The following is an 18,743-nucleotide window of genomic DNA, read 5'->3' as shown; positions in this document are numbered from 1 at the left end:
GACCTCGTTGGTTCATCTGTTTCTATTATCTTTATGATGCCGGAATGTGATTTGTATTATATATACTCGTATAGAGTTGATTAGTGACAATAAATGTTAAAATAATCTATAAAAAATTTCTTTCCCCTTGTCAATAAAATTCTATGTCAGAAACCTACAAAGCACCATGTAAAGTAAGCTTTTTATCGGCTTTCCCCTTAGATATACTGGAACTCTTTAATAATTGTGATTGATTTCAGTTGAGTTAAAGCCGACTTATATTGTTATGCAATGTAGATACGTATATACACTACTAGTATATTGTCGCCTGCTAGTACCTATAATACGAGCTTTGCTTAGTCTGGGGCTAGGGCTAGGTTTATCTGTGTAAAATTATCTTCAAACATTTGTTTATTTTATTTAGGGATGAAACAAAATAAACAAATATTTGAAGTCAATCTTCAGCAATGAATGTCCTCGGGTTTCAATGTAGAGAAATAATTATTCTTTATTTCCGTCTTGGCTTTACTCGGCTGGTTCAGTATTCAGTCCAGTGATCTACAAGTTACATCGCGTGGGTATTGTTGTTTGTCGCCGCGGCGACAACACCGCGTTCTGCTGGTTTCATTTCCTGGCCGCAAGTTTAATTTCAGATCCTCTCAAACCAATCAGGTTACACAGACGCCGCTAAAGATGCATCTTTTATGAAATTGACACTAAACAATGCACGTTTTATAAGATCATAACTTCTATAAGCATTTCATATATACCAGCCCGGCATCACACGGCTAGTCAAGTATTTAATGCAGCAACCCACAAGTTATACGTGAACGTGGTATTATAGCCCCTGCGACGTTGCTGCGCTCCGCTGGTTTCATTTCCTGGCCGCAATCAGATCCTCTCCTCAAACTAAACCGCTTTACCATTTGACTAACGGAGTGGACGCAGCGGAAACGACGGAGCGGGCGGAATACTAGTAACTGTGTCTAGTCTACTAGAATGTTAGTTACTTAACAAAGTTTTTATGTAATAAACACTGATTCGGTAATTTATATCCCCGACAAGTTATTAAAATACCTACAATTATTGTAGGCACTATGTTGAAAATTTACCTTTGAAATTTATATAAACGTGTTGACAAGCTTCTATAGTGGATTGGTGACTAAGGGTTACAATGAGTTGACTGTTGTGGTTTTTTGTCATGATACACAGTGTCTTAAATATTTTACGGTTACGTCTGAAAATATCGATACAAAAAAGTGCCAAAAATATGTATACACGACTTTATTGCCCATATATTAAGGTGGTGTATACATATTTTTGGCACATTTTTCGTATCGGTATTTTCACACGTGACTGTACTAGCTACTGATTAAAATACCAGCACGTCTAATAGCACGTGTTTTCGCTACTGAGGCGACTGCGTATGTCCAGTTGTGCTTGGTGTAAGAAATCGCGCAATTTTTCATAAATTTCATAAGATACCTATGCTAGACATTTCAAGACTCCTATTGGACAAAAGTCTTTATAATGTGTTCGGATAGAGGATTTGATTAGGTGTCTGAGTACGCTGAGGTTATACAGATTATACAATACTATGTTGATAGTACCTGTCATTCTTCGGCTCGTGCGTCATGGTTCTTTGAAAGTAAATTAGCTTCGTGGTAGCGTTTTTGCTGCTATCTCAATGTCGATTGAAATTTTCAATCAGTGTAACGCTTATTAACAAAATTTTCTTTGATTTACGAGAACATAATATTTTTCTCGTTACAAATTAAAATATCCTACTCTTTCCCAGCCGAGCTAGCCACATGATTGGCGCCACAGTATTTCGCGGCGAGATAGATACCTTGATACCTTGTTCCTTAAATGTCAACGCCGTAAAGGAGAAAAACAAAACGTTTATATCTTAGTCACTCTTTAACCAGAATGATGCTAGGATGCTACCGTTGAATATGGTACACTAAAAACGGATGGAAATGGTTTTTGTTTTCAAAGAGATTCATTACCAAGAGCAGCTCAACCTCACTCCTCTCGAGTATATTTTACTGAAACCCCGACGTTTTTTAATAAAAAGTTCGTCTGTGATTCCGATTGGCGAGCCTTTGTGGCTTACAAAAATAAAATAGAAATGAAGCCCTACCGCCGGTGCGGTACGGGCGTCAGGTCGACGACCGGCCTTGCGCCCGCCGCGCAGGGCCGCTGCAGTTCTGACCCTTGCTTTGTTCCTGTGCACACTCTTCCACAACATTTCACCTGAGATTAAAAAGGCTACAAAGTTATGTGGTAAAAGTTGATGTTGAGGAAAATCTGATGAAATTTAGTTATTTAACTCGTAGTAACAATGATGTAGCTCAGTAGGTTTTAAATGTCCATGCCGTATTTCCTAGATTTGGGTGTCCGTACAAAAAACAGTATCAGAGATTTAGAAAGCAAGGAAATGCGTTACTTAATACTCATTTATAATTTTATAATGTAATATTGACCGGATGCTTACATCCGCCGTTATAGAACTGGTTTTAAGATTTGTAAGGGTAATTTCAACGCACAGAGCAGACTTATTTTTTATGTCCCTGATTGTCCCTAGATTCCTCGGTGTCACTTAATTCTCACGGCAAATCGAATTAAATATTCAAAGAGAATCGAAATCGCAAAAGGCATAATAATATTTTTAATTCCAACCCGTAAAGCTTGGTCGTCCACTCCGCTACACGCAAACCCTCAAAGTTCCACACCATTTCATTCTACAATGTAGATAATAACTTTGTTACTAATTTAAGGTAACTATTACTACTATTAGTTTTTGATACGGTAATCAATGATGTAAAGTATCGATAAGCTCGTGACGCCAGTCGGCGAGTCGCCAACAGTTGTGCAAGGTCGCGCATCGTATTATTATTGCACAACCGCAACTTCTACGAGGATGCGCGTTTACGCGTCATCAAGAGTAATTTTAACTCGCGGAAGGGCAGCTAGTAATATTTGTGCGTTTCCACAGACAGTCCGCATGTTGCGTCCGGCACACGCGTCCTATTTGCTATATCAATTTCGTACTCAATTTAAGCCACTGCTAAAGCTGGCGCGCTTCCATCTATAAAAACTAATTTAATCCCCTTGTTTTAGTACCTGATAAAGTTCAACGAGATAAAGACAAAGAAGGGCATAGAATTACTACAGCATTTGGTAGAATATTACCACGCGCAGACGAACTATTTCCAAGATGGACTGAAGACGATAGAGCATTTTGGAGTGTATGTGGCGGATTTGAGTGTACAACTTCAGAAGATTCGGCAGCAGCAGGACGACGAGAGGAAGAGGTTGCTGGAGTTACGGAATATGCTGCGGGCAGCTGCTCCGCAGGATAGGGAGGTGGGTTGTAACAGTAATATAATAGCCGTATAATTTTAGTGCTCTAGTACAACGCGGCTGCATGCCAGAGGAAAATGCGCGGTTGTCTAGACATCTTACTCCGCATTCGCGAGATGCTAACGCTCATTGCGTGGAGCGGGCTTTCACTAGTATAAATACTAGTTCATGATTTGATTGTAGAAACTATAAAATATGGTTACAGTGCGTATTTAAGAAATCTTAGAGAGTATTTAAGATTTTGTAAATACCTACTCTTAAACTAATGATGTTTATCATGTCGAGAGAATGAAACGTTAAGAATGAAAAATACGTTCTAAGATCTCACGTAGGTACTTTAGTATTATTCAGTCGCATGATAAGCAAAGCAACTACAACATCACAAAAACACATATTTATCTTTTAGAAGATAACTGCCTCTACGATAACTGCACGGAAGTGCAATAAACGGTTACAGTAATAAAATGGTGCCGGTTGTTAATCGTGCTTTTCTGTTTGTACCTACATTTTGTATAATTATGTATTTGTGATGTTATAGTGTCCTACAGAGTCGTTATCTGTCTACAAACTTCAGTTTTTAGTCTTATCTTCATTCTACTTATACAATGTTCCACTTTCTCCATTGCTATCTCTTATCTTAAAAATACATCTATTTATTAGGCTTGTTTTAAAATGTTTATATTTTATTTCACGAATCTAGAATCTAGGGAACATCATTAAAGTCTACTATTCCCTCGATATACCTTTTTAGGTAGCGTCATCGTTAGGCGGTTACTCGCTTCACCAACTTCAAGGCGACAAGCAACATGGCGTCACAAGAAGTGGCTATTTGCTCAAAAAATCCGAAGGGAAAGTCCGGAGAGTGTGGCAAAAACGGCGATGCCGAGTCACAGCCGAGGGTTACCTGGACATCTTCCACGCCGACGAAAACAAACCACCCGCGAGGGTCAATCTTCTTACGTGCCAAATAAAAGTCGCTGCTGATGATAAGCGGGCGTTTGATCTAGTCTCATGTAAGTACCTACACTTTATATTACCTTACACTATGTTACTGGAGACGTACACAATGAGTCGGAAGGCTACTCGGATCATTTCTTTCCCTGCAGCATACTAATTGATTTTATATTTAAATTTATTGTTTTGCCATGAATGATGACGCTAACATATTGTTAGATCTTATTTAAAGTTAATGGTGGTCAACTATTTTTAAAGTAAATGCCTTTTCGCAATTGCAGATAACCGTACTTACCACTTTCAAGCCGAGGACGACAGCGAACAGCGAGCGTGGGCGTCAGTTCTAGTCAACTGCAAGGAGGGCGCTTTGATGAGGGCGTTCCATCAGCAAGCGGGGGAAAGCAACGACTCGGGGCACTCGTTGTTGGACCTACAGCGGTCCATTATAAGGGCTGTGAGGGCTATGCCGGGGAACCAAGTGTGTGCAGATTGCGGGTCTACCAATGGTAAGTTTTTCTCAACTGAATCACTTTTCTAGAAGTCAATCACACACAAGGCGTGTTGATACGCTGAACAGGAGGCAAGGGGCGAAAGCCGTCTTACAACGGTCTATTACATGATGAAGATGGCCAAGCCATAAAACCAATTGTGTGCGGACTACGAATCTTCATTAAATGATAATTTACAAGTGAACTGCTATAGTGTATTCCATATGGATCTACGTCTTATAGTCGGATTTAAAGTCGTACCTACTTTAAGTAGACCAGATTGTCAATAAAATTGTTATAGTTGGCAATCCGGTTAACGCAAAATATATGGCGCTGTTCTGTCATTTAATTTTTAACCAGTTATTCAAATCCGCACGTTCTATAATGAGCGCCATTACTTCGGTATTGATTGTGTAAAGTGAATGAGCTAAAAATGAGTCATACTAAAATTAAATACGGCAATAATCGTACAGTAAATAAACTGGTTTGTTAGAGGAAACAATGACTCATGAGGAACTTGGGCATCATTTAAGTTTCTTTTATTACTTTCACTTAATAATAAAAAAAATAATAACCATCCTGGTAATTACTTAGTTTTTGAAGTCAGCCAGGATGGTTATTTTTTTTTTATTATTAAGTATTAATTACTTTTTGGCAGAAAATTGCTTTACGACGAGATAGGGACTGGACACGTAGACAAGGATAGGGGTGGGGTATATACAAATTATTTTGTCCTTTTCAGTGGGTTAGGTTTTTGAAGGTGGTTCCCTTTTTAGGGTTGCGTAGCCAAGTGGCAAAAAACGGAACCCTTATAGATTCATCATGTCCGTCTGTCTGTCCGATTATGTCACAGCCACTTTTTTCCGAAACTATAAGAGCTATACTGTTCAAACTTGGTAAGTAGATGTATTCTATGAACCGCATTAAGATTTTCATCAAACCCATACGTGTGGGGTATCTATGGATAGGTCTTGAGATGAATTGAAAATGATATTGAGGTTTCTAATATAATTTTTTTCTAAACTGAATAGTTTGCGCGAGAGACACTTCCAAAGTGGTAAAATGTGTCCCCCCCCTGTAACTTCTAAAATAAGAGAATGATAAACCTAAAAAAAATATATGATGTACATTACCATGCAAACTTCCACCGAAAATTGGTTTGAACGAGATCTAGTAAGTAGTTTTTTTTATAAGTCATAAGTGGTACGAAACCCTTCATGGGCGAGTCCGACTCGCACTTGATCGCTTTTTTTAAAAAGATATGAAATTAAGTTATTTTAGTTTTGCTTTTTATTCCTTTTTTTTTACTTTTTAGTGATAATGATATCGATGATCATGATGATAATAAGTACTTCATTTAAGTAACGTTTTTTATCTCGTCATTTTTTTTTTTACTTTTAAGTAAATAGGTACTTCATTTATTTTACGTTAAAGTTTGTTTATAGTTAGGTTCTACATTTAGTTTTGGGCTATTACTAGTGTTAGTAGTGGCCAACCTCGAAAATAAGCGCGATGATGACGTTTCGCTGCTAAATGATTTGTAAATAGTTATTAGGTTTAGATATTATTTCATCGTATTAGTGTAACTAAGATTTAGTTTGTCTAGGGTTATAATTTATGAATATATAGATACCAGGCGTTTGTCCGCGATTTCTGCTGCGTGGAATTTGTAAATTTCACCCCCTAAAGGGATGACTACCTAATTAGTCAAAAATGCTTAAACATTATTTATTTCTTACAAAAGGTTAAATGATAAAAGTCGTAAGAAATTATTGATTTCCTTTATAAACTTCCACCTCCATTTTACATTCTTATGTGATCTTTCCCACAACTCAAACTATATCAAATTTCATCTCAATCGTTTCATCGTTTATTGATTCCCCACACCAAACTTACACCCAAAAATTTCACTCCCTTAATGGAATATTTCTGGGATAAAAACTATCTTACGTCCTTCTCTGGGACTCAAATTACATATCTGTATATTAATTTCAACTAAAATGCTTCAGTGGTCAAGCGCGAAGAGGTAACGGCCAGACAGACAAACTTTGGCATTTATAATATTTATATTTGTACGAATATGTATATATGGATAATATACAAACAGCTTAAACATACAGCTAGAGTAACAAAATAGGTTGCGTTTATTCCAATTGTTTTTCAAACGATCCATATATACTAAAACCTTCTCTAGAATATAACAAAAACTTTTCTGAAAACCGCGTCAAAATTGGTTCAGCCAATCGCGAGATAATCGCGGACAAACATACATAGGGTCTCCTGTTCAACAGTTAACCATGTGGACACAGTTAACCATCGCTATAATTTGCAAACGCGATGTTGCCACTTCGTGCAGCGCCGCGCGATGAATGACGGAATAGCCCCTCTCCCCCGTCCCCAGTTTGCCGCGAGCTAGCGTGCGCGCCGGTTGTGTGAAGAACGATTTTGTGTTTTTTTAATGAAGACACGTGAAAAAACAACGTGAGTACTTTTTCTCTTTACTCGTTTTAGCTTAGCATCACATAGATGCTTATATGTTCGTTGTGTAGACTAACTAAACATGTTCCATCTGGTAAAGTACTTGTGTGCGTAGTGACGCTCATTTAAAAATGAGGTTTGCGTAACGGCTTCGGGAGTGGGGTGGTCTACAATTAACCAAAACGGTACGTTCTACAGTTAACCATGGTTAACTGTGTACTAACTATGGTTAATTGTGTACCGCATGAGATTAATTGTGTACCATACCCCAATTATTTGTCAAGCTTTATTTGTTTGCTGCTTTTTTCAATTTTGATTTAATTTATTTTTTAGATGGGGCGTAGTAAGCAACCAGAACGAAAGAAAGGAGGCCATTCCGCAGATGACATGAAGAAGGCTATAGAATTAGTCCAAGCTGGAATGAGCATAAGGAAGGCTAGTAAAGAATGCAAACTTAGTTATCCGACCGTCCGCCTGTACGTGAAAAGAGCCAATGAAAATGCTGGTCAGCCAGTGCGTTGGACAACAAACTACGAAGTGAATAAAATTTTTACTTCAGAGGAGGAACAAGAGTTAGTCAAATATATTTAACATTGTGCTTTACTGTTTTACGGCCTCACTACTAGAGATTGCCGTCGTATCGCATATCAAATGGCCAAAATTAACGACCACGATAATATACCACCAACATGGATACGTGAAAAAATGGCTGGAATAGAATGGCTGCGTGCATTTAGAAAAAGACATCCAGAAATCTCCCTAAGAAAGCCAGAAGCTTGTAGTTTAGGAAGGGCGACTGCCTTCAACAAACACAACGTTGAGTCTTTTTTCCACAATTTAAAATCTATATGTTTGTTGATTAATAAGTTTATAAAGGCCAATTATTATAAATATGAGGCTTATTAGTATTTTAAAACACTGATTTGAGACTGATTTCGTGCCAATAATTAATAAGAAGATTATAATGAAACTAATTGGATCTCCATAGTCGTATGTCCTATTAAGCGTATAAGTTAGTTCTAATTTTATATTTAAGAAGTCAAAACTCACTCATATAGATATAATTATAATAAAAAATGCTTTTGATATCATTAATGTTTCAAAACTTTAAGTTAAATTGTTGAATTCATAAACAATTTATTTTGTTCCTAACTAACGTAAGAAGATTATGTTTTTTTGTTGATTTTGTCGAATGTACCCTTTATTTCAAAATAAAAGCCTAATATTATAACGAATGGGGTTATTATTTCAAAATAAATAATTATTTATATTGAGTGATTAACTGTGTACGCCATGGTTAATTGTAGCATACCCCCCCGGTTAATAGTGTACTAGGGGGTGGACACAGTTAGCCATTTCCCATTTTTTTTTAAAACATGACTTTCTCAAGAACTGTTAAGTATACGAAATATTCTTAAATGCCAAATTGTAGCCAGATAACTTACCTTTCGGTAAAAGTAGAAAAAAGTTGGCTCTGATTGACCTATTACGCGGTGTGATGCTTTGAATATTAGGTGGTTAACTGTTGAACAGGTGACCCTACATACAAACATACGGGTCAAAATGGGAACCTTTTTTTAAGGCGGTTAAAGAGACTTAGATGTAAGAAAATATTGATACGAAAAAAGTACCAAAAATATGTATACACAACTCTATTGCCTATATATTGAGGTAGTGTAGTTTACATATTTTTGGCACATTTTTCGTATCGATCTTTTCAGACGTGACTACCTTAGTTTGCAGAGTAATTACGAGTATGTTATCTCTACTATGATATTTACACCGCATCAGAAAAACGTGATGGAACATGTTTAGAACATTAAAATTGCGTGACTGTGGAATCGATTCTATTGTTTCCATTAATCTAATCGTAATTAAACAAAAAAACTCTCATTGAACCATCCGGAACAGTAGCTGATCACTTTGTAAAATACCAGATTGCTTACCTACTAGACGGAGCATATAAGACTATTCGCGGTCTTACACTAAATTAGTATTAAATATGATATCACTTCTAGCGACGCTATATATTAAATCTGGCCAAACTCGTCCGACCTAGAATCGTTTGGTTTCAATTAGCCCTATAGACCTTTTTAAACTTTGATAAATATGCAAAAGCCCGAGAAAAGCTGAACAAGCCACACTCATTATGATTTGGGTGGCATGAATCGTAAAAAACCGGACATGTCCGGATAAGACTGAGCACCTGACAGTTGACTGAACCCCTCTGGTGCTTCGGGTACCCATGGGGGGGGGGGTAATCGTTTACCTTCAGGCGATTCGTCTGCTCGTTTGCCTCTTATATCATAAAAAATGGCTTTCCAAAGCGTAAGTGTTAGTTTCATTCCCTTAGGGGTGCGCCGGGTGCGAGCCAGCCCCAACCCCATCCTGCGCTCAATTGCGGACAGGTTCGAATGTCCATACTTGAGGCACTGCTGTGAGATGCATGCTTCTTGCAGCCTTATTATGTATGATCATAACCTATACATATACTACCATTAGAGAAGAATTAATATTGTATTGGGACCGTGCGAAGTGCATAGCGGGATAGCGTCTTTAACATTTCGTGCAAGTTATATGGTTCGAAATGAAACTTTAATTTATGATTACTCCTGAAATATTCATTTAAATTGTATGGTGTAAGGGACCACTGTAATCTGTATGAAATGCTTAATATAACTACGTGTTTAATTTGATAATTATTAATACTGTATCCGTGTAAATAGCTTTGCAAATGCCACATACTATGTGATGTTTTTCCAGAAGTTAAGAATAGGTAGAGTAAGTTATCCTTAAAAGATAGACATTCAACATCGTGGACTTTTTTGTAGAACCATGAAAGAGAGACAACTCCACCATACATTGTGTGTAACAGATTAGGCAACGTGTTCGATTAACGCTCCTAGCCAGCGTGATTTTTTCCGACAACATCGTTATATTTAAACCAATTTACACAAAACCTTAACAAGTTATATACCTAAAACTTCCTCAAGAATCATTCTATTGATAGATGAAAGTCGTATGAAAATCTCTTCAGTAATTTTTGGTTTTGGAGTAGTTTTATAAGATGTAGTACATTGACGTTTTCCCCTAGACTGCCGGACGCTAGGTTGCGTGACAGTCGTGCACATAGCGAATAGGTACTAACAAATTACTATGAGTCGTTTTACTATGAAAATTGAAATTGTAGACTTGATTTTCGTAGATGATTTGTAATGTTCTCGAATGCGCTGTATGTTGCGGTTCTGGGCGAATCCTTTCCTTTACTATTAGAAGAGTGCCCTTCTAATGGTAAAGGACTCGCAAAGGGTAAAAACTCGAAAGCGAGAGGCAGTGAGTCTTCGTAAACGTTTCACAATGCGGAGTCTATGTGATTATCGCCTATGAGTTGATCACTTTGTTACATACTACGCGGTGCTTCAATTTCACACGCTCAGAGAGGCCATGACCGCCAGTTAACGCGTTATGAAACATCCGAATAGCACGCATTCCAGAGTAATCTATTGTGTGTTTACGTTTACAATTTTTCCTCGTATTGTTAGTGCGTGAAGACCGCGCTCTTCGCACAAGCTCCGAGGAATCGTAAGGGAGCCTTGCTTGCCCGGCATACCCTGCAGTTACACAACACGGCGCATGCATACTGTGGCTTCCTTAGTTTGAGAAAGCAATGCGCTCTCGTTCGGACTGCAACCTGAAACTGTGTACAGTTTGCACGCGAAGTCCAATGAAGCGGAATAAAACCCTGCTCGTCGCCCAACACCCGCGCCTGAATAATACCCGTTCGCAGCGTTTATCCTGTCGCTAACTTAGGCCCCGAATTTTACACAGTTTTCGTGGTCGAATAAGTGTTATATATGTTTCGTATCTGATCTGAATTGAAATCTCTGAAAATCTAGTCCGAGCAATGGATTTTTGTTCAAATCATTGGAACCGTGTTGAACGCCGAGCACAAACTAATCTAAAATCTATCTAGATTACATCAAAGTTTTCCCGGAATTTAGAACGACCTTTAAACCCATATTTGCATGCAGGTGTAGAGCTCTGGGTAGTTTCATTTACCGAAGTTCGAAATGTTCGAATTTTCAGTTTAGAACCAGTTTCTCACCTCGTTACCTAGTTTCTCATTTCACTTTGTGAAAGAAGACTAGATATTAGGCCACTGTGATAAGAGGACTAGATATTAGGCCACTGTGACAAGAGGACTAGATATTAGGCCACTGTGATAAGTATTAGAAACATTTTATTGAAATACAATGAAATACGATAGTGTTGTTTTCAATCAAAAAGTACGTTACAATTTCATACTGCGTAATTTTATTCTACTGTAAGTTAGTTACAATGAAATATTGACCCAGCTTTTTCGTACTAAGAAATATGAGACGTCTGAAAAGGATCATTCTAATTTATTATCGCTTATCTTACGAACGGTTTGTTCGTAATTCAGAAACTGCTATTAAGCTGATTTTTATTCTAGTGGTACCTAATTACCTATACCTCGAGTTGGCTTAAAATTTTAACTGTGTCGAAAGAAGACTCCGCTTCCTAGCACTCATTAAAATAACAAGCCTTCACAAACGACACTGTGGTAGAATACTCTAATACCGAGACCATGACCGATTAGCTGTTATGAAACCACAACCTTGACCACCAATCGCCGCAGGAAGGAACTCCATTTCCGACTCGTATCCACATGTTAATTACAGAATCGTTATCAGCACTCGATTGGTATTGTTAATTAGTGCAGAAACTTTTTACGATTGCATGCATAATTAGGTTCATTTGAAATTTAAATTAGAATTTTCAATTTGTACAAGCTTCAACACATACCTTATTGATTTTTAGAATGGTGTACATATTAATATAGTCTATACGAGATTATGTTATGATGCTCACCTTTTCATTTTATGGTTATGTAAATACAAAGCCATATGTGTTGGGGGCACAGAAGTGTAACCGATAACTTCAAGTAGCGTTACGTGGTATTACTATTTTTAAAAGTTCCGGACATGCGTTATATTGACGGTTGTATGGCATGGAAAAACAGGTAGCAAGGCTCGGAAACCGGTTAAATTTCCAAACCATTATGATGTACTTGGCGCATAACCTTCTAATTTCGGTTTCGCTCGAAAACCGTTATTTTTAAACCTTTTTGTTGAGAACAATTCTTGTCAAATTAACCGGTTTGGAGCAATAAAAAACGGTTTCTTTCTATGCAAGCTATGTTTGTATCTAGGTTTACGTGACAGACCACCAGGCCGGCCGGCCGGCCGTTTCGTCGCTCGTCGAACAAACTGTTTTTTAGGTTACAATAAGGTTCTTAAAACGTTCGTGTACTTATAGTTAATAGTTCGTAGGAAAGCCGAAATAAACCGGTATTTACCGGAAAAAAGGAAAAACTAAATTAACTAAAAGGGGACTTATTCATTCTTTTGATATTAAGTTTAACATATTACTTTGACTCATTCCAGATCCCACATGGCTATCAACAAACTTCGGCGTAATAGTCTGTATAGAGTGTTCAGGAAGTCACCGGGAGCTAGGTGTGCATATATCCCGGATCCAGTCTCTTACGCTCGACCGGCTCAGCACATCGCAGTTGCTCATCGCGAGGCATATGGGCAACCAGATGTTTAACGAAATTATGGAGAATATGCTAGATGAGAGGGACAAGTTGACGCCAGAAAGCTCAATGTAAGTGAAGTTATAATAAAAATTATGTAGGATTATCGAGTAACAAATAGCAGGTTGTTTAGTTTAAGTATCGTTGATCTCTCTGCTTAGTTCGCAAGTACATAAACTACGTATAAAATCATTCTCGATATTTTATTACAGTATTTTAGTGCCATAAGATAACCTGCTTATTTAATACATTTTTATTTGCATCGGATAATTCAGTATTAACATTGCGTGTATAATATTTTCAGGGAAGAACGGCTAAGGTTCATCCGAGAAAAATACGTATACAGAGCGTGGGCCGCGCAAACGTGTAGAGATGCGGCAGAAAAACTATCCGAAGTTGAACATGCAGTCAACAACGGGCACTTACAAAACTTACTACAAGCGTACGCCGAAGGCGCAGACTTAGCTGCGACACTGCCTTGCTCAGTAAGTACGTTGGGCTAAAGTGGTTAAATTATCGTCTTGCCCTTCAATTATATGATTATTCGTGCATTTTCTAATGCTATAAAAATAAAAGTTGACCATAAAAGAGCGTACTTGGCTGTGACTCTTAACTTGCTCACTAAGTATGTGAAGCTAAAGTAATTCAATTATCGTCCTGTTGTTGTCCCTCGTGTACGACGGAAATTTTATAGCGCATTGTCTGACTTTATTGCGCATGTAACTATAATATGCTAATGTGGATAAATACTGCCAATTTTCCACACATGTACACGTACATATTTGTAACAACACGTATTTGTCTTGAAGTGTATTTAATTTACAACAGTTATAATAATGTTATTATATTGCCTGTATGCTTCTAGCACCAGAGTCATGTTCTGAAATATTTTTTGATCTAAAGCGTATGTTCTTCAGTTATAAGGAGTTTATCAAAAACACAAAATACTGATTTAGTTTCTATTCGGGGGAAATCGGTTCTACGCTGAGTATTATTGTTGTAATATGGCTGAGAATGTTATTAAAAATCAAACACGAGGCGTAGATCTAAGGATACTTTGAATTCCCTTTCTCCGAAGACTTTCTTTAACAGCTCAACTTCTAGAGCGCCTTTTGTCCTCCAAAAAACAACCTTGGATTTTACATTTAGGATTCAATTTTGTTTCTCTTTGATGGGAAGCCAGGTGTTAAAAAAATGTCTAATTTCAGGACTGCGGCGAAACGGCGTTACTCCTAGCAATATCCCGGGAATTAGGCGACGGCTCCTTTCTCCACATCGTTGATTTTCTAGTCCAAAACGGAGGCGCCCAACTCTTAGACAAAACCACATCTTCGGGCATGACGGCGCTACATTTATGTGCGGCGACGGATCGGACGGAGCCTATGAAATTATTGTTAAAGGCGGGCGCGGATGTTAGTATTAAAGATGGCAGTGGAAGGACGGCTTTGTTAATTGCGAGGACGCTTGGACATCATGCGTGTCAGGAGTTGGTGAGTGTTAAGAATCATTTTATTACCCTTTTTATACTCTTTTCTGGCATATGATATCTGTAACTCGGACGTTGGTGTGTGATTTGGAAAGTTTTATGCACATACCAGCTGTGGAGTGTGTTAGCCGGACCGTTATCTACCCTACGGTAAAGGATATTTATGTTGTATCTTTTTAGCGTCAAAACAACTTAAGCCCAGTTGTACCACACTTGGCGGACTGATTAAAATTTTTGATCAGTGAGTTTCCCATTAAAAAAAATACCACACGTCTTATCGGGGACAGATGGTGCAACCAACCCTACGCCAAATCACTTTTACTGATCAATCGCAAAACCCTCATGAAATATGATAAAGTGGGTTATGAGTTGCTGTTAGTAGTACATTAATACAATTATTTCATGTTTCAGCTGGAAAATGTGGACAAGCGGGAGAAAAGTATGTTTGAGAATATCAACATCGATTGGAATTTGTCGCATGATGATGGCTCGACAGACTTCTCAGATGACGATACCGTCATCGATGAAAGGGTAAGATTAGATTTTATTCAACTAATACGTGCAAATTGTGTACTATGTTACCAGAATGATAGGGAAAAGTAAATACTAAAAGAGTTAGATTGATTCTGTTATGTCTGGCCACACTCTGAGGAGTGTGGAATAATATTTACTATAGAGCTAACCCAGAAATCGCAAAAAAAAACCATAGAAAACATTAACATATGATTCGCAAAAATGTAAAGTTTAGTCTAAATACACAAATTTACTTAAAATGTTAAAATTTCAGCAAAACGGCAGCGTAACGCCCGAAAAGAAATGCCCGCGCTCCCGACCGCCCTCCTACTTGGGAGCGGGCGAGCGCGAGCGGTCGGGCGGCGACTCGCCCGTGCTGCGCTCGCGCTCCTCCACCTGCGACTCGCTGCACCACCCGCCCGCGCCCGCGCCCGGCACGCTGCCCAGGAAACCTAACGTCTGTGAGTTACGGTTTACAGGGTTCGTTGTGGGACCCGAAGTTTTCGCGATATAAACTTGTATTGAAAATTAGTTGAATTAAGAAATACTGCACTTTAAGCCCGTTCGGGTGTCAACAATAACTTTGTGTACTCTTAGATACAGGTACGTACTCATCTATCTAGTGAGGCGACGGGTGCATTACACTTTATAATAATAATACCACTCCTGAAGACAGTGGCAGGACGGGAAGATGGTCCCTTATCCCTATTGGAATCAGATCCACATGCTGTCCACCTAGTTTTAAATGTAAAAATGTGTATAGATTTAAGTGAATATATGGAATAATTGAATTCTGAAATAAACTTATTATTATTATTATATCCTCTGTGGCCGCGCGCTATTTACCCGTACATGGTTTCAATTTCAGCTAAATAATTTACGATTCGTTTTACTACGATACGATACGCTTTATTCGCCATCACAGATACATTTTTATACTACGTCGGTGGCAAACAAGCATACGGCCCGCCTGATGGTAAGCAGTCTCCGTAGCCTATGTACGCCTGCAACTCCAGAGGAGTTACATGTGCGTACTGCTATTTGATTATGAAGTGTAACATCTGCATACAAGGTTCAAATCCCTTCGTACCAAGACGCGTCCCGTCCGCGTGAGCGAAGTGATCTCTGTGAGCCATCCATCGTACATTAATCTCACAGTTGTGAGAGTACTGCTAAAGGTTAGTTTCCGTGTGTCGCAGACAACATCGGCAGCCTGAAGAAGCGCGCGGCGCCGCTGCCGCCCGCCGTGGCGCTGGCGCACCCGCCGCCGCACCCGCGCTCCACGCCGTCGCCGTCGGCGGACAGCACGCGCTCCTTACATTGTGAGCGATCTCCTTACATAGATTCCACTTTGTAAAGCTTGTACAGCGACTTGTGAGGAAATCGTAATAGCCCTTTTACTTCTTGGTTGAAGGCGGTTGATTTATTTAAGTTTTACTTAAAATGAACCCGTCTATCTATAATTTACAATTGTGACAATAGGTTTTGGTTGGTTTGTTGTCAGTGTCCCACGGCGCGACGAAGCCGCGGCCGGCCGCGCCGCCGCCGACGCCGCCGCCCGGCTCGCTGCTCAACGGCGCGCACCGCGACGAGCCCACGCCGCCGCCGAGGAAGGTACACATCATATTCAGTTTACACTTCACCCTCACCTAGAAGCTAAGGTGCGGCGTGGGGCCCATTTCTCGAACGCTATTAGTCTATATTATTAGTGCGTCGCCATGGTAACCCATACGACTTGACAGTCCGTCAATATTAGTCTAATACCGTACGAGAAATTGGCCCCAGTTCATAGACTAATAATATTAATCTAATACGTGGACGCGTCTATTTGCGATAGGCTCACTAGCTGTTCGCGGCGTATATTAATGTGCGATGTACGGCGCGCGTGCAGTGATAGAGCGATTACTGGATGACACACTAGTCGCTATCGGCTTGTGGAAATACGAGTAGCGTTTTAATCTATTATTCAACTATTCAAATAAATACATCTCTAATCGGATATTGTGATGTGATCTTATGTCCTCAATAAAGAATATTTAGACAGAAATAAGATTTCATATGTTATAAAAAGGACTTATAAGTAATACAAGGCCTTTAATATTTAAGGTTTTTATTTACTATAGATACATAGGAGTGTGTCCGGCCAAGTTCAGTAACTACTACACCATCCATAACATTAAAAATTTACAAACTTTGTAAATAGTAACTCAATGTAACATTTAAATTAACGGCTAAGAGTTCACATAGATCCATCAGTGAACTTATCACAAGCAACTAACATAGAGTACAGATTATGTTTGTTTTTGCTTCAGAAGAAAAATAGATTGCACCTGGATAAGGCGAAAGCGAAACTGAGAAGGGTAACGAAAGAGAGCTTTAGTGTAACTCGCTTACCCCTGTTTGATTTACCCCTGACTTTTGTTTATTTTCATGTGATACACAGGGCAATAGTTTGTGCGTTTGGACCGCTGCTCTAATTTTAATATTGGCAATCACTTGGTAGATCTTCTTTATAGGGAATTATTAACACCAAAATCAGTATAAAATCATAAATAAACTATCTTGTTAACTCATTCAGACAATGATGTTAGACCATAGAGGTTCTGTTCAGATATTTGTGAACACTGGCCGCTCCGATATATCTTACGGCTACTGTACTAATTTATAAATAAACTGGCGATTCTTTTGAATATTGAATAGTCTTCAGTGATTGTCAATATTAAACAGGTAATATCTTCAAAAGTCTCAAATTTACTCTTAGAGAAAAATAAAATTATATTCGGTTCTCGACAAAGTATCGTTATTGGCAAAAAACTCTTGGCAATGTTTAGTATATTTAGCAACGCCATAAGTTATGTTTTATTTATGCAAAACTTGGCATTGCGTAGCTTATGGTTACAATTCTACCATTTTGCATGATGTACTTGCTTACAGCTTAACCGTAACGATTTTAAGTTGTGATTTTCATTCTTAGTTTTAATTTTGCATTAGCTCTCGCGTAATATCTTTTAGAAATAGAATATTAGACGTTTATTCTTGGTTTATACATATTAGTTAAACGCTACATAGACGACTAAAACAAGTTACGGTTTAGTGGTGACATATTCAAAATAACGGTTGATTTTGGTGTTCGTTCCGTTTTCATAACAAATTTTTTGTGTGAATAATTAACAAAATCATTACCATTACTCCATTATAGCATGATTTTATAGATTAATTATTATACAAAATCACAAATTCGAAGCATTTTGGTTAGACTATTTTGATGTTCATAAACATTATACTTAATCAAGAATGTAGGCTTTTTGGTTTACTATTTCTTAAATTAAAAACACCTTCCCATCTACAAGAAAAACACGCTGTATCAGACATTTTTCTCTTTGTTAAGTCTTATGGTTTTTTTATGTACTTAACACAAAAAATTACGATGGCACAATAATATTAAATCTAATACTTTCTTTCTCTTTGTTCCAAAGAACATTTAAATTTTCGAATATATAATATATATTATATAAAAACATAACCTATTATTTGTCAACGGATCATAATTTGCATATTCTAAATACCCGCCAATTAATTAAATCTTACGCTTTAACCTTTCTTCCATCATTCCAGGAATGTTCTAGTCAAGACTCGTCACTGGAGCTGTGCGACATATCGGACGGATTAGACGACAGTCGACTCGGCGCGTTGTCGTGCGACAGTTCAAGGTCACGTGAACGCGGCCGACGGAGCGACAGCCGGTCATTGGACGTTTCGGACACATCTAGCGTGCATTCGAGGTCGCCATCTGCATCTATTACCATGGTACGTATTATTCTAGTGACTAGTCGTTCGAGCTGGGCGTTATATAGGATGG

At 38.3% G+C, this 18,743-nt stretch overlaps 1 protein-coding gene across 2 annotated transcripts in view; it reads left to right on the top strand.

The window, feature by feature from the left end:
- The window catches only part of LOC133518856 (arfGAP with SH3 domain, ANK repeat and PH domain-containing protein), a 79,610-nt gene that overhangs the window by 54,291 nt on the left and 6,576 nt on the right, over window positions 1-18,743 (top strand). Inside the window, exons 5-16 of one of the 2 annotated variants that reach the window (XM_061852599.1) lie at window positions 3,103-3,348; window positions 4,097-4,358; window positions 4,581-4,805; window positions 12,734-12,956; window positions 13,190-13,370; window positions 14,094-14,375; window positions 14,783-14,902; window positions 15,159-15,345; window positions 16,084-16,206; window positions 16,389-16,498; window positions 17,197-17,244; window positions 18,500-18,691. In XM_061852599.1, coding sequence (XP_061708583.1) covers window positions 3,103-3,348; window positions 4,097-4,358; window positions 4,581-4,805; window positions 12,734-12,956; window positions 13,190-13,370; window positions 14,094-14,375; window positions 14,783-14,902; window positions 15,159-15,345; window positions 16,084-16,206; window positions 16,389-16,498; window positions 17,197-17,244; window positions 18,500-18,691 — 2,199 coding nt within the window. The remainder of the gene's footprint in view (window positions 1-3,102; window positions 3,349-4,096; window positions 4,359-4,580; window positions 4,806-12,733; window positions 12,957-13,189; window positions 13,371-14,093; window positions 14,376-14,782; window positions 14,903-15,158; window positions 15,346-16,083; window positions 16,207-16,388; window positions 16,499-17,196; window positions 17,245-18,499; window positions 18,692-18,743) is intronic. The other variant, XM_061852600.1, reaches the window with a different exon arrangement.

Source organism: Cydia pomonella, chromosome 6 (genome assembly GCF_033807575.1).
Source record: "Cydia pomonella isolate Wapato2018A chromosome 6, ilCydPomo1, whole genome shotgun sequence".
NCBI lineage: Eukaryota > Metazoa > Arthropoda > Insecta > Lepidoptera > Tortricidae > Cydia > Cydia pomonella.
Note: the sequence above shows the minus strand (reverse complement) of the source record. Positions and strands in the feature narration are given on the sequence as shown.